The sequence below is a fragment of the Amia ocellicauda genome, chromosome 9 (assembly GCF_036373705.1).
Source record: "Amia ocellicauda isolate fAmiCal2 chromosome 9, fAmiCal2.hap1, whole genome shotgun sequence".
In the NCBI taxonomy this organism is placed as follows: domain Eukaryota; kingdom Metazoa; phylum Chordata; class Actinopteri; order Amiiformes; family Amiidae; genus Amia; species Amia ocellicauda.
Genome location: NC_089858.1, coordinates 42,286,672 through 42,309,782, shown reverse-complemented (window position 1 = coordinate 42,309,782; position 23,111 = coordinate 42,286,672). Strand labels below are relative to the sequence as shown.

At 38.5% G+C, this 23,111-nt stretch overlaps 1 protein-coding gene across 2 annotated transcripts in view; it reads right to left on the bottom strand.

The window, feature by feature from the left end:
* ube2d4 (ubiquitin conjugating enzyme E2 D4) overlaps positions 1-23,111 on the bottom strand; it is a 65,970-nt gene that overhangs the window by 18,386 nt on the left and 24,473 nt on the right. The window contains exons 3-6 of one of the 2 annotated variants that reach the window (XM_066714529.1): positions 10,590-10,621; positions 10,407-10,484; positions 8,829-8,934; positions 7,068-7,112 (exon numbers count right to left, since the gene is read on the bottom strand). In XM_066714529.1, the coding sequence (XP_066570626.1) occupies positions 7,068-7,112; positions 8,829-8,934; positions 10,407-10,484; positions 10,590-10,621 (261 nt within the window). The remainder of the gene's footprint in view (positions 1-7,067; positions 7,113-8,828; positions 8,935-10,406; positions 10,485-10,589; positions 10,622-23,111) is intronic. The other variant, XM_066714530.1, reaches the window with a different exon arrangement.

The following is a 23,111-nucleotide window of genomic DNA, read 5'->3' as shown; positions in this document are numbered from 1 at the left end:
TACGAGACATCAGATTTGTCTTCTCTGTGTCACTTGAATCAATTGAGTCAATTGAGTATTATCACAGTCTTATTCCATATAGTAATTATAGTTTTGGTAGACAACATGCAGTGTTGCTGTGTCCATGGCTGCAGGCTGTGTGGACAGTTATTATTTTCTCCTTTCCAACAATAGAAGAGTATACAAATATACTTCAAGTATACAATTTGTCTTTCAAAGAGAGAAAAAATCTGCAGCAATCATATTGTTTTGCTCTTCAACATTTGCATCACTTTAATCATCCCATTCATATGCGTTGGTATTTATGAATAGACTAACACACAGTAATGCCTGTTAAGTGTGTGAGTTTTGGAATCAAATGTGTTTGTACAAAAAGTAAATTTATTTTTCAAGGTCAATTTGCACAACACTGTTTGATTTGTCTTTTGTATTAACAGGGGTAATTTAAAAACAATGTGTACATGTGTCAATGTTATTTTTACAGAATACCCCCATAAGTGACAGAGAAGTAAACATTGTGTATTTAAAACAGTGGTGTATTTTGAATTTGATATCCCAGAAGAAAAACAGCGAGTGAGCTTTGCAATTTCTGAAAAACTTGGGTGAAGTCCTTGAAACAAATGATGATGCTCATTACAATAGTTCAGGATATTCAGCAAAATAAAGCTGCTGCAGTTTTGTGGATGACTTAAAAATTTGACCACATAGAAATGATACTATTACTATTACTATTATGGTATTACTGTCATTCACTTTATATTTATATCTTGTCTGTAAAATAAAAACAATGTGACATGATAGACACAACAATTTCTTTATTTTACGAAGTAATGAATCAGTAGAAAAATCTCAAATCTAAATGGAGGGACTGACGAATATTTTCAGTTGTCATATTCCAGTATTTATCCTTGTGATATGCATTGGAAAATTTAATAATTGATGGAAAAAAGTCACGTTGTAAAAGGTAGCATGTTTATGGATTTGTCAAATGTTAACATTTAATTTGGAATATATTATTATTTATATTTTCTATGAGAAATGGGAATAGATCTGGAGCTAATCTCAGATCAGCATGTGAGCAAATAAAACCATGCAAAAAACAATCATTAATCACATATACTGAGTGACTCATACCTCTATTTGGCATGTAAATTTTACAAATGGCACGGTTTAATTAATCACATGAAGAACATGCATTGTGGCTATGGTATCTAATACAAGAACTGCAAGCATTCACTTAAGGACACATCAGGATCAAAAACCACTTCAAGTTTAAAAAAGCAGTGTTTCCTGCAGAAATTTGCATAGGCAAGGTGGCCTGTTACTGAGTTACTGACCCCCCCAGGGTTTTTCTGAAGAAAGTTGCATTATCAGTTTTATCATTTACATTAATTTTACACAATCACTGTGTAGTAAAACACTGAAGATAGATAACATTTTGGATCTGCTTATTAAAAGTTAATTTTATACAATGTATATTATGTATGACGAAACTGTCAAGTTTGTGAACGTCTCTTTTATTTTTTCCTGAACTCAATACTCAAGGTTGCCTCAGCCCAGTCAATTGTTCCAGAAGTGAACTTTTGTAAATTGGTAATATTCTCTATCTAATCTATGCAAGGCATGTTTCAGCCATAAACAATATGGCTGCCAGGAGCCAATCAAAATGTACTGTGCGAAAGTTTTAGGCAGGTGTGAAAAATTGCTGTAAAGTAAAAATGCTTTCATAAAGAGACATGTTAATAGATTATATTGATCAATTAACAAAATGTAAAGTGAGTGAACAGAAGAAAAATCTATATCAAATCAATATTTGCCTTTGCCTTCAAAACAGCATCAATTCTTCTAGGTACACTTGCGCACAGTTTTTGAAGGAACTCAGCAGGTAGGTTGGCTCAAACATCTTGGAGAACTAACCACAGTTCTTCCGTGGATTTAGGCAGCCTCAGTTGCTTCTCTCTCTTCATGTAATCCCAGACAGACTTGATGATGCGGAGATCAGGACTCTGTGGGGGCCATACCATCACTTCCAGGACTCCTTGTTCTTCTTTACGCTGAAGATAGTTCTTAATGTTTGGGGTCATTGTCATGCTGCAGAATAAATTTGGGGCCAATCAGATACCTCCCTGATGGTACTGCATGATGGATAAGTATCTGCCTGTACTTCTCAGCAATGAGGAGACCTTTAATTCTGACCAAATCCCCAACTCCATTTGCAGAAATGCAGCCCCAAACTTGCAAGGAACCTCCACCATGCTTCACTGTTGCCTGCAGACACTCAATCGTGTACTGCTCTCAAGCACTTCGGCGAACAAACTGCCGTCTGCTACAGCCAAATATTTCAAATTTTGACTCATCAGTCCAGAGCACCTGCTGCCATTTTCTGCACCCCAGTTCCTGTGTTTTTGTGCATAGATGAGTCGCTTGGCCTTGTTTCCACGTCATAGGTATGGCTTTTTGGCTGCAAGCCTTCCATGAAGGCCACTTCTTACCAGACTTCTCCAGACAGTAGATGCGTGTACCAGGGTCCCACTGTTTTCTGCCAATTCTGAGCTGATGGCACTTCTGGACATCTTCCGATTGTGAAGAGAAGTAAGCATGATGTGTCTTTCATCTGCTGCAGTAAGTTTCCTTGGCCGACTACTGCGTCTACGGTCCTCAACGTTGCCCGTTTCTTTGTGCTTCTACAAAAGAGCTTGGACAGCACATCTGGAAACCCCTGTTTGCCTAGAAATGTCTGCCTGGAAGAGACCTTGCTGATGCAGTATAACTACCTTGTGTCTTGTTGCTGTGCTCAGTCTTGCCATGGTGTATAACTTTTGACAGTAAACTTGACAGTCTTCAGCAACCTCACCTTGTTAGCTGACTTTGTCTGTTCCTCACCCAGTTTTATTCCTCCTACACAGCTGTTTCTGTTTCAGTTAATGATTGTGTTTCAACCTACATCTTGAATTGATGATCATTAGCACATTAATCATTGATTAGATCATTTGGTATAATTGTTCATACATACACCTGACTATATGCCTGCAAAATCCCTGTCTTTGTGCAAGTGTACCTAGAAGAATTAATGCAGAATTGATTTTGAAGGCAAAGGGTGGTCACACCAAATATTGATTTGATGTAGATTTTTCTTCTGTTCTCTCACTTTGCATTTAGTTAATTGATAAATATAATCTATTAATGTCTATCTTTGAAAGCATTCTTACTTTGCAGCATTTTTTCACACCTGCCTAAAATGTTTGCACAGTACTGTATGTGTAATGAATATGTATTTTCAAGAATATAATAATGTGAAACTGATGAAATATAATTTCCTGATATATAGTGCTTTTGATTAATGTTTTTCTCAATCTGAAATGGCTGACAGAGCAATGAAAATCATGAATCAATAAAGTCTTTAGGAATCTCACAAAACTTTGGTTTATAAGGACATGTCACTTGACATGCCACCATATTGGACTGCACATGTGTTTTTTTTTTATTCAAAGATCTACTACTATGAAACTGTTACATAAACAAAAGTGAAACTTGGCATGGAAAGTGTAATATCAATGTACAGTGAGGGAAAAAGTATTTGATCCCCTGCTGATTTTGTACGTTTGCCCACTGACAAAGAAATTATCAGTCTATAATTTTAATGGTAGGTGTATTTTAACAATGAGAGACAGACTAACAACCAAAAAATCCAGAAAAACGCATTTCAAAAAAGTTATACATTGATTTGCATTTTAATGAGGGAAATAAGTATTTGATCCCCTATCAATCAGCAAGATTTCTGGCTCCCAGGTGTCTTTTATACAGGTAACGAGCTGAGATTAGGAGCACTCTCTTAAAGGGAGTGCTCCTAATCTCAGTTTGTTACCTGTATAAAAGACACCTGTCCACAGAAGCAATCAATCAATCAGATTCCAAACTCTCCACCATGGCCAAGACCAAAGAGCTGTCCAAGGATGTCAGGGACAAGATTGTAGACCTACACAAGGCTGGAATGGGCTACAAGACCATCGCCAAGCAGCTTGGTGAGAAGGTGACAACAGTTGGTGCGATTATTCGCAAATGGAAGAAACACAAAAGAACTGTCAGTCTCCCTCGGTCTGGGGCTCCATGCAAGATCTCACCTCGTGGAGTTTCAATGATCATGAGAATGGTGAGGAATCAGCCCAGAACTACACGGGAGGATCCTGTTAATGATCTCAAGGCAGCTGGGACCATAGTCACCAAGAAAACAATTGGTAACACACTATGCCGTGAAGGTCTGAAATCCTGCAGCGCCCGCAAGGTCCCCCTGCTCAAGAAAGCACATGTACAGGCCCGTCTGAAGTTTGCCAATGAACATCTGAATGATTCAGAGGAGAACTGGGTGAGTGTTGTGGTCAGATGAGACCAAAATCAAGCTCTTTGGCATCAACTCAACTCACCGTGTTTGGAGGAGGAGGAATTACCCCAAGAACACCATCCCCACCGTCAAACATGGAGGTGGAAACATTATGCTTTGGGGGTGTTTTTCTGCTAAGGGGACAGGACAACTGCACCACATCAAAGGGATGATGGATGGGGCCATGTACCGTCAAATCTTGGGTGAGAACCTCCTTCCCTCAGCCAGGGCATTGAAAATGGGTCGTGGATGGGTATTCCAGCATGACAATGACCCAAAACACACAGCCAAAGCAACAAAGGAGTGGCTCAAGAAGAAGCACATTAAGGTCCTGGAGCGGCCTAGCCAGTCTCTAGACCTTAATCCCATAGAAAATCTGTGGAGGGAGCTGAAGGTTCGAGTTGCCAAACGTCAGCCTCGAAACCTTAATGACTTGGAGAGGATCTGCAAAGAGGAGTGGGACAAAATCCCTCCTGAGATTGCCAACAAGGGTTTTGCCACCAAGTACTAAGTCGAAGGGGTCAAATACTTATTTCCCTCATTAACATGCAAATCAATTTATAACTTTTTTGAAATGCGTTTTTCTGGATTTTTTTGTTGTTATTCTGTCTCTCACTGCTAAAATACACCTACCATTAAAATTATAGACTGATAATTTCCTTGTCAGTGGGCAAACGTACAAAATCAGCAGGGGATCAAATACTTTTTTCCCCCACTGTATATTAAATGTTATAGACAAGAAGTTTCTAAAGAATATGCCAATGTCTCATTCATGGAAATGGTGGAGTCGTTTACTGTAATACTTTTACATTTTGATATTAGTAAATCACCCTCTCATTATAGCATGTTGCTGAATAAAACAAAATGCCAGTCAATTTTCAGATGTCGTTAAAAGGGTAAATATGAGAGGTTCTGGTTGCCAAATTTTAATGCGCTCGCATAGTAATGTCATACTCTCAACACTCTCGGAAATCTATTAGTATAGTAGGTGATCATGAATTTGGACACGGAATAAGTATTTAATTCAATGTGTCAAATATGTTAGAAAACATTGTCAGTTATCACCTAAAACAACAGATTCAATATCTGCAATGAAATAGATTCAAATTGTAGACCTAACCATCAAGGTCATCACTGTATTAGATACTGTTACCCTTGTTATTTTTCACTGGGCTTTGTTCTTGCATTGGGATAGTTGATTGTTTTCATGTGAGCCAGAAACTAAGAAGTGCTCAGAGCACACAACAAAGCAGCAAACTTGCCAGCAACTTATTATTATCTAACATAACATTACTATGAATAGAGGTTGTGATTTTGGGGGTTTACCTGATGTAAACCAATTTCTACCCCCTGAACAATACTTTAGGGATTTGGGTTAAACCCTATGAACTCCCTGAATCTTAGAGAGTGAGTCAGTCAGACCTGTCAATCAATCTGTACGCATTTTGCATAGCATGTATGCATTTTGACATCAAAGTACACTAGTATGCATTGTAACACTAAAATACGCAAAAATAGGGCTGAAGTTCTGCAAACTTGGCGTTATTAACAAGATTTATTAAAAAATTGAGCAGCGCCAATCCAGGCTCGAAATATGGAAGATCGACAATATCATACCGACACTCTCCCAGGCTGGTAGCCAAGATCCCGCATTCTGTCCTTCACTCTGTCACTCAATAGGCTACACTGCACGTGCGGCTCTGACATCAGGCTCTGACACTTGCAGTAAATGTGGCAACTGATTAAAAAATTAGGAAGGGGGGTCGATGAAGACCGATAACACTATGTATAATTGTAAAACTAGACAAACTACTCACTTCTAAATCTTTTGTAGTCATTTTTGTACTACTTTAATATAAATACATGTTAATTTGGATTCATATGTTTTTTTTTTCTGACTTTATGTGAACGAAAAGACACAAATTCACCTGTTTTCTGATTGGAAATAGTTACTTTACAAAATATCACTGTCCTGGTCACAAAAACAATGTATTTTCTATACTTTTGAGACATAAGCAATTAGGAAATAACACTTACTACCCAGGAACAAAAATTGTGTTACATAGTGTTATTATTTATTTATTAGCAGACACCCTTATCCAGGGTGACTTACAAAACCTAAGAGCATTATAAAAGTGCAATACAAGAGAATGTGTGTGTGGACCGGTATGGGACTGTAGGGACAGTCACAGCAACTCAGAAAGTGGATGTCACATACAGTCATCCCCCGAAGTTACGTCCTAATTGGTTCCGAGACCGGTGACATAAGTCGATACCACGTAAGTTGAGACATATGTTGAAGCAGAAGCGTCTCTACTCGAAACCATCGTGACAATTCGAGTAAACCGCAAACACTGTAAAACAAGTTATTAGAGAGCTAAGAGATGATTTCATTACAAGCATCTGTTAAAACAACAAGAGATGACTATCATTTAACACAATTTATTGTCTCCACATATTACTCGTTCTCAACACAATAACCTCATTGTCTCTCTTTCAAAACAACAACACTGCGCAAGATCCTAAGATACCATAATTACACGTATACACAGAGCATTAGTATACTGAACATACCATAATTACTTTTGTAAAAGGACTATTACAAATACTGAATTTAACTTTTCTTCGAACTTTCAGATTTTTTTATCTTCACCCACTCTCATGTCTGAGTGTTGGAAACAAAACTAACCTGTGTGATGCCTTCTTGCAGCCATGCACGGCATAGTAAGGTTAGCTAGAATAAAAAGGCACTATTATTTTAGGTATTATTTGTTCATTGTGCTGCTGTTCACTTTATTTATTCATTACATCTTGTCTTTTTGTATTGAGAGCTAAAGTAAACAGCAATGATCTACATATACTTATGTTTTCAGGTAGTTACAGAGGCTCTGTTTCAATGTATTAATAATTTACTTGCACTTTATATTGAGGAAAGCCTATCAGGGAGCACTATCCTGATACCAGGACACCAGGTTAACATAAAAACAAAGTTATAAAGGAGTTGTTATCCAAAGTATATGCATAATGTGTTGTTAACAGGTTTTAAGTGACTTTAGCTTACGTCGCTGATGTGGTTCTCAAAAACAATGTCCAGGGTTGGCAGGTCTGGTCAGTGAAAGCATGAATGTAGTGAATGCAGTGCATGTGCACTTGTTGGTGATTAAAATGCAGAGGAGATGTGACACCAGTAACTCTAAACTGAATTAGGCTAGCTGTTAAAATTATGGGTTCTAGTTCTATTTATGGTTTTGATCTCTCAGTGTTATAGTAATATAACTATATTTTCATGATTTAGCAGATTTTCATCAGATTTATACCCCTGAATGATAATTTCGGCATTCAGGTTAAACCTGAAAACTCCCAGACAGTACACCTGTCTGCAGAGAAGAATAAAGCAATGCTGACAGTTAACTGAATGACACTTTAGAAAAAATATAGAATAAAATATACAAATGTTAGATTTATTTTTTATTTTTATTTTATTTTTGCTTCAAATTTGCTTCAAGAAAAATAAATGAATAAAGGAATGGAAAAATAACTATATGAAAAACAATAAATAATTTAGCAGAGTTAAATGTCAGAAAAAGTAAACAGTTAATGGTAAAATATGGTATGATGAGGTAAATGGACTCAGTAACTAGTAATGACAGCATTTAGTAATGTACTTTTTTACTAAAAAAAAGATTTTGACTTTTGATAAATACTGTTCAATCCGCCATACAATTTGATTTTGATTTATTGTTATCAAAACAATGAACATTCATTAGCAAACTCCATCTTTTTTATAACAATACATTAAAATCAAATCCACCTGACTGCACTTTATTTCTTAATTAAACAATTCTAATAGAGTATCACCTGGATTTGGAAAAAAATATCACACGGATATCAGAACCCTTTGGTATAAAGTTTACAGTTCACTCTAAACAGAGGATTGACAAGGAATTACTTTTGGAACAACTGAATTTGCTGCTTGATGACTCAGATATTCAATTGTCTGAACGTAAACATAAAATATGGCTGGCTGGACTAAAAAACAGCAAAACAAATAAAAAAGGCCAAAGCTGGCTCCCTCCTCAACAGCTGCCCTTGTAACAATGGCTTTTTCTTTTTAAATATATTTTTTTAATGGAGCTTTCTACAGCCAGAATTAATAGAGCCAAATCTTCTACACTGCTAAGAATCAGCAGACAAAGTATCTTTATTTTCATTATTATTTTCAATTTATTTTTTTCCCTCTGTCTCAACTATACGGGTAGATACCAGGTTGCCGGGAGGGTGGGGGATGGGATATTATGTTGTATGGTCTGTTCTGTATAATAACAATAGTACTCAACAAAATAATAAAACATTTATGTGAAGGGGGAGTTAGAGGGTTTTCTTCAAAAGTCTTTGAAACTTGGTGCCGCTCAACAGAATTGATCATTTACAATTGGCTTGGGAAACTTACCTTTTGATACTGTGAGTGCTGGAGACCACTGTGACCTCAGGATATCTAGACATATGCTGCCATTGCTGTTTATATTGGGATGGTAAATCTTCGTTGTGAATGCAACCTGTAACCAGTTGACAAGATAAAGATACCAACTACATGCATACAGAATGCTGCTAATTGGCTAAATGGATGGCCACTTCCACATTTTATCTCAGCCAGTCAAACAACTTCCTGTGTAGTGTCTGAAGCGACTGCTGTCAAAATAAGTTCAGGTGAAAATGACTGTCTACACCTGTTGCCTACAAGAGCTCCCCAGGATAACGGGGAACAATGTTCATCGTATTGTAAGAACGTCAGCTGTTGCTTCTTCAAGCAAAAGGGGGAAGGGTTTCAAAATGTATATTTCAAGTTACATCAGCACTAACCTAAATGGTGCCCTAGTTGGGATTTAGGATCAGTGCTCCAAAATGTGTGTATGTAGAAAAGTATGTGGTAACTGGGGGTCCTCCTGAGAAAAGGCTACATGTGGTTTAAGAAGTATTGATCATCAAAGTATGAAAGCTCAATACGGAGTTGAACTTAGAGGAAGCCTCACACAACAGGACATAACTGTTCAACCGTACTATTGCCCTCACAACATAGATATTTACTTTTCTGGAACTCACTATAAGGGTAATTTAAAATAATTGAATGTTTGTCTTAAACCTAACATGTTAGTAAACAACTTCGCTAGCCAGCTACAATATCGCAGATGTGTAGAGCCCAAAACAGGAAGTTCAGCGACTGGCTGAGATTTAAGCAGAAATACTTTGGCTATTGGCTGTGCATATAGTCCATTGGTAATTTTGATTTATACATTGTTTAAAACACTTGAAAATTGAAAATACCTTACTATGTGGCAATGTCAGCAAAAGATAAAACATATTAAACATGTGAACTCATTTAAAATATTACAAATACATAATTTGAAATTATTTATTAATCACATTTAGCTTATAGTACCGTGCAGTGTTTCTCAACCCTGGTCTTCATTGTTTATTAATTAAGCCTTAATCAACTTCAATAAACTGTTGCTATTTGCCCTGTTGATACAAATTTGAGTAGGTTTTTAATTAATGTACAAAGTGTCAAATGTTTAATTCCACACACTGAAACAGCTCACCTAAGAGTTCTGAAACCTAGTACTTGGTACAGCATATTGTCATTCTATATTGAAGCACTAGAAAATACCAAAAACTGCATAAGATTATGTGGGACACAGTTAACTCTAAAGTGATCTAAAATTACTGATGAATAAAACTTGTAGTTGTATTACTATTTTAAATTAATTAACACATTATAAGAATGATGTTTAAAAAACAGAAATATGTTCTTTGGGGAGTTGTAAAATGTAAAAAATAAACAATTAAACATAGTTTATTTATGTGGAAATTTTATACTTAAAAAAAATATGAGGGAGAAACTTTTATAACAGAATGCTTCAATATATTGTAAGTACAATTCTTACCAAAACAATAATTTCTGAGATTACATGATATTATGTAATTACTTATGTAAACACTAAGAAATTCCAAGAAGGACAGGATAGCTCACCTTTGGCGGTTTGAAAGGGTAATCTGTGGGAAAGTGAATAGTCAGAAAGAATACCCCACCTTGGTAAGGACTGTCATTCTAAAAACAAAGAGACTGTGATCAGGAATCAGTTCACACTTGATTAAATGTGCACATTCCAAAATAAAATTTAAACTTAAAAAGAAAAATTAAACATCCACATACCGGTCCCATGATTGTTGCCTGCCAGTGAAACACTATAACACAAACATACAAAAAGATATATAAGTAGGACATTAATGTGAACTGTTAATAAAATATACCTTGGAACTCCCTCCTGGAGTTCCCGGGTACTAACCGACTGAATCGGTGTGTACATTAGATGATTTTGGTCCCAATTAAGCTGTCACCAACATGTTTTTGAGATTGCAGACAAAATCCCCTTGTTGATGACTACTCAGGGTGTGTGGTTTTCACTGACACTTGTTTAATGTTAGCAGGTCAGAGACGCAGTCTGAAGACTACCAATCCAGACTTTGAGCCGTCCCAGGCGTCCCAATATTTTGAAATATGTTTGATTTTATTGGCACAATATCTGCAATGCTCTTGTAGTGTGAGAGGTGCAAAGACAAGTTTTCAGAAATGTGATCAGCTATATCCAATGAGAGCCTGTGAGGAAACCAGATGAAAGAGGCAACAAATAAAACATGTTGTTTGACTGGGCTTTATTTTAAAATCTTATTTTAAGTAGACAATTTTTATTTGGCCTTTATTTACTTCCAACTCTCTCTACAGAACAGACAACCCATGCAGCCTGCAATTCCCCAACCACTGTCTCATCCACATCCAGCGTCTGGTCCGCTGTGCACCCAGTTGCTGTTCGATCTACATCTTTGTTTGGCACTGTCTCGTAAAAAACAAAGTCATATTTTGTTTTTGTTTTGGTAAGACAGTGTGGTATCGAGAATCCTCATGACCAATTGAAGAATTAGTGTGTGACCCCCAATCTATGCAATATCGTCTTGTGTTGGCAAGACAGAAAACTACAGGAGCAGGTTATTTATTGTGAGAGGCTCCACGATGTTAGGATTATGAATGTCGTCTAGTGTATGCCCAAAATGAGCAGCACTGGAATGTGTACTCATACACCTGACAGCCTGCATGGCAGAAAACAGAACTGCAGGTACTTATGACCTGAGCTCCATAAAACAGGCCCCTCTTCAACTGTATAACTGCAGAGCACCTGAAGGAAAAAGCAAGGAGGGCATTTGGACAGCTTTCGAGCTGTGAGAGAAGGAGAGAGAATTGTGCACCACATATTGATAAATTAGATAACGACCTTTGTAGGGCTGTCAAATAAAAATTTGAATTTTGAATATTCGTCGAATTAAAAAAACAATTGCACATTTTAGGTGTGTCAGGAGGCACGCGAGACATGATGATGACGTAGCTGACGTCCTTTGTTTTTGTTAGCCTATCCAGTTCAACCCATTAGATGCGGCACAGCTGCGTTGTTAATTTGAAAAATGGCGGGAAAAGAGAGTGAGTCTCGGAGTCTGAGAGGATCTTACTTACACCAAAACAAGGCTTCCAAAACTTTGTTCGAGCACTCAATCCACGGTATAATTTCCCTTCCCGGGGTACAGTGAGCAATCGCATTGCTAAGCTTTATGATAACACTGCCAAGAGTGTGAAAGTCTCACTAAACAATCGATCTGTGGCCTTGACAACAGATGGATGGACTTCTCTACACACTGATGCACATGTCACAGTCACTGCACATTTTATATCAGATGACTGGGAAATCAAAAACTATCTGATGAAAACAGAAGAGCTGAGAGAAAGTCATACTGGCGAAAAATGTGATGTCAAACTGGGGCATTTGATGTCAAACTGGAGTCTGTGATATCAGTGACTACGGATAATGCGGGGAATTATGTGAAGGCAGTTGAGAGTCATATGAGACGAGTGAACATTCCATGTTTGGCGCACACACTAAATCTGGCTGTATGTAAGGGGCTTCGTGGTGTTCGAGCAATCAAAATGGCGACCGCTGCCCATTTCAGCAAGTCAGCTGTTGACAGCTACCTGCTCGAGAAGAAACAAAAACTACTCAAAGTTAAATCGGACAAGCTTATCAATGACTGCTCGACCCGATGAAACAGCACATACGACATGATCGCTCGAGCCCTGGAGCAGCAAGCACCTGTGGCCGCTGTAATCTTTGAAAAGAAGCTGTCTCATCTGCAGTTGACTACAAGTGAATGGGTTCTGACGGAAATGGTAAGAGTCAATGTTATTTTAGTATCATTGAGATACTATTATACTTTTTACTGATATTTTGAATTAGTTTTTATTTTTCATGCCCCGTTTTCATTTTAATTTTAGTTATAGTAATTTTGCTGTGTTTTTGTAATTTGTATTAGTTTTTGTTTTTAAAAATTGTGTATATAGTTTTTATAAATTTTTATTTCAGTTTAAGTTTTTTTATAACAAAGTTAAACTAAATGAAATTATTAATTTTGCCATGGCAACTAGCTGAAATATATATTTTTTTAGTATTTTATTTTGGTTTACATTTATTTTATTGCAAGTCAAATATTTTTTATGTTATTAGTTTTTAACTATAATAAACCTGGTAAGTATTTACAACAAGACAAGAGGTTGTAGCTAAATGGTTGTTAATGAAATAATTTGTGGGTAATCAGACTGTATTTACAAGTTAAGAATGTTCCTTTCAACCTTTCAAGATCGCCACAGAGGCGTTTTCAACAAATACCCGACTGTCATTCCTTTGCAACACGTTCTTGTAAGGCAGCTCCAAACAAATACTAAAGACAGCTTGGCAGTGAAAGAAATGAAAACGAAAATCGCAGCTGATCTCCAGAGCCATTAACCTGATGAAAAGTAGGCCTTCATGCTACTTAACACAGCAAGCTTTTTAGATCCACGATTCCACCATCTAAACCATTTGTAAGAGGAACACAAAGCACAAGTTGACGATTAGAATGGAGGAGTCAAAAACTGAGCACACTGATGTGGTAAAACAACCAGACGCAAGAAAAAAGACTGGGCTGTCTGCCACGGGCAACATGTTCGACAGCGTGTACAGTCAGACCCAGAGCAGTGCAGAAGAAGGCATCAGGGCTTTGGAGCATGAGATGGATATGTTTGAATGAGAAGCTACGCTACCCGCTGAAGAAAACCCTCTCAGGTGGTGGCAAAAATCATGCGGTATGTATCCACATATTGCGCAGCTGGCCAAGACATACTTGAGCATACCTGGCACATCCGTCAGTGCTGAGCGTGTGTTTTCATCTGATGGAAGCATTGTCAACAAAAAACAATCAGTGCTTGCTTCAGATCAAGTTGACCGTCTGGTGTTTTTGACAAACAATATGTAGATGTATGAGTGAGTGGATAGTTTCAGAATGACAGTTTGCCATTTTGTGTTAACATAATACATTACGCTGTCTGTTGAAGCATGTCTTTTCATATTACTGATGCACTTCCACTTATATGCACTTTTGTTACCTCAATTTCCTTGCGTGCACATTTAGGAAGTTATATTTGATTTATGAACAATTGTTTAAAACATTAAACACTTTAAACAAAGTCATGTAATTTCATTTCAATAAAAAATGCGATGCTTGATTTGGTTTATATTTGCTCATTGTGCTCGCTTGCGCCCTCTTGTGGGCTTAGGAGACAATACAGTACTTTTTTCCTCTAACATAAAGTAATGTCTTTAGAATTTGAATATTACTATTATTTAAGTAAGAAATTCTAATTTAGTTTTCCAGCCATTTTGACAGCCCTAGACCTTTGTTTGAGACCCCCAATTTACAGCTTGATCTGGACTGGACTATGACCCTGATTATAGCTTTCGACCCATGCTTTCCCATGATGACAATGAGACTGCATAAAGGCCTGGAGCTATACCTGATTGTTTTGATCGGGAAACAGTAAATGGCCTGAGGACAGCTAGGGATCAATGCACCCCCTCTGAAGGGCCCACTTGCAAAAAGCAAGGACTCTAGGTGTGGGATTTCAATGAGTAGAAGACTCCTAGGAGATGCCTCTCCGATTCCTGTCCTGTTCTGTTCTCTCCTTCTTCTTGGCAGTCACCAGCCCACCACTGCTAACCCTATCCTCATCTCTCTGCCTCTCCCCTCCTCCTCCCTTATCACTATTTCCCTCTTAGGAGGTCTGTGGAACTGCCACTCAGCTTCTAACTAGGCTGACTTAATCTCTGCTTTTGCCTCTCTCTCTGGACTTCCTCTCACCAAGACATGGATCTCCCCTGAGAATGCAACTACCCCTGCTGTTCCGTCCTTACAGCTGCTACTCTCCACTCCTCTTCAACATCCACCTCTCCAACCCTTCCCATTCTGCTGGATGTCTTCCCCTCCTCCATTCTTTCAAGTCTTACTTCCAATCACTAATTGAATCCTGTTAATAACCTCCACAAACTTTTCTACACCTTCTCCTCCCTCTTTGCCTCCCCTCCCCTTTCTCCTCCTTCTATCTTTGCAATGATTTTGCCTCCTTCTATTCCTCTAAAATCACAGACATCCACAAACTCTTCTTGGAATCTCTGGAACTGCTCTCGCCTGGTTCTCCTCCTACCTCAACGACCAGACCAGTGACATGCCAAGGATTTGTCCACAACACGACCTCTCCTCACAGGTGTAGCCCAAGGCTCCATCGTTCTGTTCTCTTTCTACACACGCTCTCTGGGCGCCCTCATCGCATCCCATGGTTTCTCCTACCATTTCTATGCAGATGATGCCCAGCTCTTCCAATTTTTTCCATCTTCTGACCCCCTCATCCCCTCTGTTATCCAGGGCCGGATCTAGGCATGGGCAGGGGTGGGCAGAGCCCACCCAAACGTCTGTCTTGCCCACCCAATCAGAATTTAGGCAAATACAGCATTAATCTTTTATTTGTTACGATGTGTACATTGGTTAAAAGCACTCTGAGTCGGGCTATGTGTTGAGAAGTTTGAGGGAGGGCTGTAGACTGCCCCAACCAATCAAAAAATAACACCAGAAAATTGCAGTATTTTTCTTTGTTTTTATTGGCTGAAAGCAACTGCACTCCAGACTCACGACTCGCCTTCAGTAGCAACACAAGCGATAACATTAAAAGCAGCAGTATTTGCGCGCAATGCAGAGATTGTTGGTGCCTGTAAGGAAGTCTGGCAGCGAAATACTGACCTAAATTTAAACGCACCGTCCCAGCCAATATTAAATAGCTCCCCCAAACGTGCAGTTGGGTCCATGTCACGGTCATTTAATGCTGGATGGTACTGTTCACGTCCATGGCTTGAATACAGCGTTAGGCGGGATGCATGCTTCTGTAGCACCAAAAAAAAAATCTATAAAATGACAAAAAAACATTTATAAAGAAATATTTTAAAAAATCTAAAAAATCTATCTATCTATCCATCTATAAGTACGATTACGATCACAGTGAACATTCAAATCTGCGTTGGCGATGCCGCTGATCCAGAGAGAGCAGTTGTCATGTGAAACAGTTTTCACAAATAGTCTTTTCAACCACACAGTATCATTATTTCTTTGTTACAATAATTCAAATTATCATAGAAGTCCAGGGATAAAAGTTTATAGTTCGGATATAAACACTGATGTCTACAGTAGTGATCAAAATAGAGTAAATCTCCTCTTTGATGTAACTTGACAATTCAAATAACGATTGTATCAATTACATTGTTACACCAGTAACTGTTAAACAAGTGACTGTTAAAAAATGTATTTGTCATTGAATTATTCATTCAAGGGATTTGTTCAAAAACACTGATTTGTCCAGTAACGAAACCAGTGAAGTCTTTATGAGAGAGTCATTGAATCATTCATTCAAACCGATTTAAAAAATAAATCAAATTAATGAAATATTCTTAAATAGACTGCAGCAATTAACATTTTGTCAGAAACTCTAGTAAATGACGTTTTGTTTAGTTGTGTATTCAGAATAATGGGAGAATCGTGATCTATATTTAAAAAAAAAAAAACTCAATTTATCCCCTCTATTGCCCACCCAGGATATCTGCCAGCCCACCCTTCCATAGCTGGCAAGAACCGGGCCTGCTCTTATCTCCTCCTGTCTGTCTGCGATCTCCTGCTGGATGCACTCATGCCACCTCAAACTCAACCTCTCTAAATATGAGCTCCTCTTCCTTCCCTCCTCCTCCTCACCTTGTATTGATCTCTCCATATCAATTCCCTTAGAATCTACCACACTCTCTTCCTCTTCTTCTGCTAAGAACCTAGGAGTCATCCTTGATCCTGCACTCTCCTACACTCAACACATCACCATGCTGACACGCACCTGCCAATTCTTCCTGAGCAACTTCTTGAGCCAAATCCAACCCTTCCTCACCGACTACTCAACTCAGCTGCTTGTCCAGATCCTGGTTCTCTCCCGCTTGGACTACTGGAACTCCCTCCTGGCTGGCCTTCCTGCAACTACTATCTACCTGCTCCAGCTCATCCAGTACTCTGCTGCATATCTGGTGGTTTATCTACCATGATTTGCACATACTACTCCACCACTACACTCCCTCCACTGGTTCCCGATATCGGCTCGCATCCAGTTCAAGATACTGACCTACCATTGTCTTGACCACACTGCACCAAGCTACCTTCAGACCTTCACCTCTCTGTACATTCCCCCCAGACCTCTCTGGTTTTCCTGCACTAGAAGATTAACTTTAACTCCTCTCCACTCCCCCTTCTTCCAGAGCCCACTTCCCATTGAGGTCAGGACCACAGAGTCCCTGACCACCTTCTGGCGATTACTCAAGATACATCTGTTTAGACTGTACTTGTAATTTATTAGATGATTCTCCTGAGCTGTTCAGCAGTCATGTAATTTTGCACTTTATATATCTGTTTCATTATACTGCTTACTCATACATTGCTAGTACTCCTGTTGTTTATTTGTGATTTTCCCTTTAGGTCATACATATGACTTGTTACCAACAGAACTAGGATGTGTAGTGTAAGGTACACTTATACATTTCAATTAAAGAAGTGAATTTATAGTATCACCTTATCACGAATCCTGGAATCTTGTAGAACTCAATTTCCGTAATAATTGGACGCAGACACCAATTCCAAAGATATAAATTGTCAAATTTATTAAAAACAAAGACTAAATGTAGCACTACACTAATTATACAAAAGGGAAAAACTAATTAAAATTCAACTCTAGATCAACAAATCAAAGACAAATCACTTCCGTGACCAAATCAAAGACCATGGGATTACATATGATAACACACAAATCGTTAAAACAAAAAAGGTTATAAACACATTGACTACAATACCAGTTAGTAAGACGAAAGCGAGTCTCTCATTAGTATTGTTAGTCGGACATCAAATAACTACGCAGGTTAGTATTATGTCAGGTAACTTCTCGTTATATATATATCAGTCTCATTTACGTTTAGGTGCCGAGAAAGATCCTATCATTACTTGTTACCACAATTTCCCTTATATAACTGATATAATAACTGATTATTATTCAATGATTAAGGATAGGCAGGGCCACCAATAATCTCATGTCTATTAACGTGTGTTAATTTCAGACTAAAACAGTTAAACAGGAATGAGAAGATATTTCTCGGCGTTGACAGGTTTTATTTCTAAAATTGTCAAACAAAACAGTTTAATGCAACACACATTTATATTTAAGCAAAACTAAATTATATTACACATTCTAGAGTTATGAATCACAGATTAACATTTCTAATTGATTTCTCAAATGTCATGAATGATAAACTCGAAACTGTTAAACTTATCTGAACTTCGTCGCAGAGAGGCCTCTCTGGCTTCGGGCTCAGATAACAGCACACGGCACGAGGTCCGTGTGGTTTGGAACAAAGGCAGTCCGGTTCGGCTTTGTCCAAGAACTTCCACTCAGTCGATGCACCTGGAAGTTGGGGTTTCGCGAAACAGTCTTTTCCAAACAGATTTTCCACTGGTTTGAAGGCTCCAAGGGTGTGCACAAAATCTTCTTTGTAAGCAGGGTTTTTCCACCGTAGTTACTTGAAGACAAAGTCTTTGAGGAAAGCAGGGCCCTGTTCGTTTCCAAGGGTCAAGTTTCTTAAGACTCAATAGCTATTTAAATGACTGACACTTTCGTATTCAGGCGACTTGTCAATTGTCTAGCTGTAAAACTCCACTGATCAGGTGGGCACAGGCGGGCAGGCGCAGTTTGTAAAGTTCTTTATTTAAAAAAGTCCTTTAAAAGAATTCTTCATATGGCTCAATCTCCTTCTTCAAGTTTAACTCTTCTGTTGCCGGCAAAGACTTAGTTGGTTTCTGGTTCCGGTTCTGGCAACAGAGCTACAAGTTGAGCTGTGGCAGCGAGTTACTGGTTCAGGTGAGAGAGAGAGTGAGATAGATCCGTGCGCTACCCTTTATACGCCTGTCAGATCAATAGATGATTGGTTCTTGAGTTTGTGAGATTGGATTTCGGTTTCAGCCCCCAGTGTCCTATTGGAGGAGGCTTGATTTATGACTGATGTCAATCCATGCCATCTTTTGGAAATGCCGGTTGGCCTGGGTTCATAGCTCTGTGTCGGGATTTTGGCTCTCGTCCACTTCAAAGCTTTTTTATTACCTCAAGGCCCTATTCCCCAGATATTTCACAGCAGGGATCCCAAGCCATTTGGCCCATTCTCGGTGCCATCCTCCCAAGACTGGCACTTTGATGTAGACCAGTTCACACGCTGATGAGCCAAGGAAATCTGATAACTTTGGGGGAGAGGTCTTCTTCAGATCAGAGCTTCAGCTCTTATGCTCTTATCAGAAAACACCCCCACACTTAACGCTACAGATGTATGACTTGTATTTTATATTAATTGCATATTTTATGTATGCAGTTCTGTAATTGTCTGTGTTGTAAACACAGACATTGTTATCTCGGTTTCTTTATTATATGCATTGTAAAATGCAGATCTTGTTATCTCCCAGTTTCTTTATTATCAGCGTTTGTAAAATGCATCTCAGTTTCTTTATTACCTCTGGCTACTTTATTATTCTCGATTCCATTTTCTAAACACATCTCCTCCTACAGTTTTTCAGCCATCAAGATGACACTTTAAACACTTTTTGAAACGCTATCTGAAAATACTGACTGGTGGTCCAGATTCTCTTGTGGCCAATTTCATTTTTGACATTTGACAGCTCGTAACACCTTACGGGTGGCAGATACAGTGTTGGTCACTATAGAACAAGTAGAGGAAACCATATGTGCTCCATCCATGCATGACCTTGAACTTGACCTCTGACCTCTTCTTCGAGGTCAAATGTGAGTTTTTTACATTTTAAGCTTACAGATTCAGAATGCCATCACAGTCATCATATACCTTGTGATTATTCATGATTCAAAGGTCAATTAAACATTTTATTACCATATAACTGCTTTCAAATTGAAGATAGAGTCTCATTAAGTATTCGATATGTATAGGAAACCACCTGTCTATTTGACCTCTGACCTCTTGTTTCAGGTCAAATGCAAGATTGTACCACTTTTAGCTCTATAATGCCTCAAAGAGAGGAGAACACATATAGGAAACCATATCTGGGATTGCAAAATGTGACCCTGAATTTGACCATTGACTTTTCCTTACATGTCAAATTTACTATGTGTATTAAAAAACTCCTATTTTCTCTTAGAACAAAAGCTCAAAGCTGCAATCTGACTTCAGATTTGTAATGAACATCATGTTTACATCTAGAATACTCCTAGCACTTTAATCTTGATCTTTGACCTACCCTTAAAGGTCAGTCATTGTTTAAAATGTTAATATTGCCCTAAAGAGTGTAGATAGACTAATGATTGCTATAGAATTCAGATAGACACTCAATATGTGGTCTGTTCAAGAATGTCCTCCCTTGTGACCTTTGAGCTTTCCTTGAGGTCAAAACAAGAACTGGCTGATAACTCCTTACATCATGTACTTAGAACACATATTGGAACCCATGTATGATGCATCTGAAAATGCCCTTTCTGATGACCTTTGACCTTCCTGTCAGGTCAAATATAAAACCCTCACATAAATCCTTCCAGTTCAAAGCTATGATGCTACGTTAAAGCTACAATTCCTTCAAAGCATGTTTAACATGCTGAAATGATTATTTTCATCAGATACTCTTTTAAATGGTCTTAAAACTGCAGTTTTACAATGCAGATGAAGTTTCTAGAAACTTCTAAATCTAGTTGTCTGTGTTGTAAAACACAGGTCGTTTTCTCTGGGTTTCTTTGTTGCTTATTATTCTTCTCCTTTCCGACCACTTTTTCTTAACGTATCTCCTCCTACAATTTTGAAGCTACTACCACGTGCTTTGACAATAAATTAGCCCAGCATTCCAATTTTTATGCTATTGATTTGTGTGCAGTTCAGACTTACAGTTTATCTAATAATTGAGCTCAAGTGTCATATTTTTCCTATACTTTGCCTGAAATCCCACACTTTCACCACTGGAGGAGGAGTCGTTTTGCCATGACAAAAATGAAAAAATTACCAAAACAAAAGTAAACAATTTAAAACGAAACCAAGCCAACTTGATGGTGTATTACTCGATCGCATATATAGTTTATATGGATTTGACAAGTGCTAGGAGGAGAAATAGCTGAAAAAGCAGACTTCTTAAATTTAAATAATTGTAGTTTAATGTAACATCTACACACTGAACTTACTCTAATGTCCGCTACACCCTTGTTCCAGCTTTCACCTTGCTCATTTTTGGTTTTCTGTGTATTCAAACCTGATTATTGAATTATTATTTCCTATCCCTTGGATTAATTACTGTACCTGCACATCATTTCACTGCTCATCAACTATGTGTATTTATACTGCTCTGTTCTGAACTTTGTCCTTTCCTATGGCTCAAATACAGTGAGGGAAAAAAGTATTTGATCCCCTGCTGATTTTGTACATTTGCCCACTGACAAAGAAATGATCAGTCTATAATTTTAATGGTAGGTGTATTTTAACAGTGAGAGACAAAATAACAACAAAAAAATCCAGAAAAATGCATTTCAAAAAAGTTATAAATTGATTTGCATGTTTATGAGGGAAATAAGTATTTGATCCCCTATCAATCAGCAAGATTCCTGGCTCCCAGGTGTCTTTTATACAGGTAACGAGCTGAGATTAGGAGCACTCTCTTAAAGGGAGTGCTCCTAATCTCAGCTCGTTACCTGTATAAAAGACACCTGTCCACAGAAGCAATCAATCAAACAGATTCCAAACTCTCCACCAAGGCCAAGACTAAAGAGCTGTCCAAGGATGTCAGGGACAAGATTGTAGACCTACACAAGGCTGGAATGGGCTACAAGACCATCGCCAAGCAGCTTGGTGAGAAGGTGACAACCGTTGGTGCGATTATTCGCAAATGGAAGAAACACAAAAGAACTGTCAGTCTCCCTCGGTCTGGGGCTCCATGCAAGATCTCACCTCGTGGAGTTTCAATGATCATGAGAACGGTGAGGAATCAGCCCAGAACTACACGGCAGGATCTTGTTAATGATCTCAAGGCAGCTGGGACCATAGTCACCAAGAAAACAATTGGTAACACACTATGCCGTGAAGGACTGAAATCCTGCAGCGCCCGCAAGGTCCCCCTGCTCAAGAAAGCACATGTACAGGCCCGTCTGAAGTTTGCTAATGAACATCTGAATGATTCAGAGTTGAACTGGAGAAAAAGTGTTGTGGTCAGATGAGACCAAAATCGAGCTCTTTGGCATCAACTCAACTCACCGTGTTTGGAGGAGGAGGAATGCTGCCTATGACCCCAAGAACACCATCCCCACCGTCAAACATGGAGGTGGAAACATTATGCTTTGGGGGTGTTTTTCTGCTAAGGGGACAGGACAACTGCACCGCATCAAAGGGACGATGGATGGAGCCATGTACCGTCAAATCTTGGGTGAGAACCTCCTTCCCTCAGCCAGGGCATTGAAAATGGGTCGTGGATGGGTATTCCAGCATGACAATGACCCAAAACACACAGCCAAGGCAACAAAGGAGTGGCTCAAGAAGAAGCACATTAAGGTCCTGGAGTGGCCTAGCCAGTCTCCAGACCTTAATCCCATAGAAAATCTGTGGAGGGAGCTGAAGGTTCGAGTTGCCAAACGTCAGCCTCGAAACCTTAATGACTTGGAGAGGATCTGCAAAGAGGAGTGGGACAAAATCCCTCCTGAGATGTGTGCAAACCTGGTGGCCAACTACAAGAAACGTCTGACCTCTGTGATTGCCAACAAGGGTTTTGCCACCAAGTACTAAGCTGAAGGGGTCATATACTCATTTCCCTCATTAACATGCAAATCAATTTATAACTTTTTTGAAATGCGTTTTTCTGGATTTTTTTGTTGTTATTCTGTCTCTCACTGTTAAAATACACCTACCATTAAAATTATAGACTGATCATTTCTTTGTCAGTGGGCAAACGTACAAAATCAGCAGGGGATCAAATACTTTTTTCCCTCACTGTATATATGTTGGTGCATTTTACTTGGTCACTATTACTATTCGACACGTATAACAAACCATAAGTGTGCAATCTAAAAATGGGTTGACCACTGACCTCTTTTCTGAGGTATAATGCTCATATTGAGTGATTTTAGCTCTGTAACACATATAGGCATATATGCACCATCTGAAAATGTCCTTCATTGTGACCTTTAACCTTTCCATCAAGGAGATGAAACTCA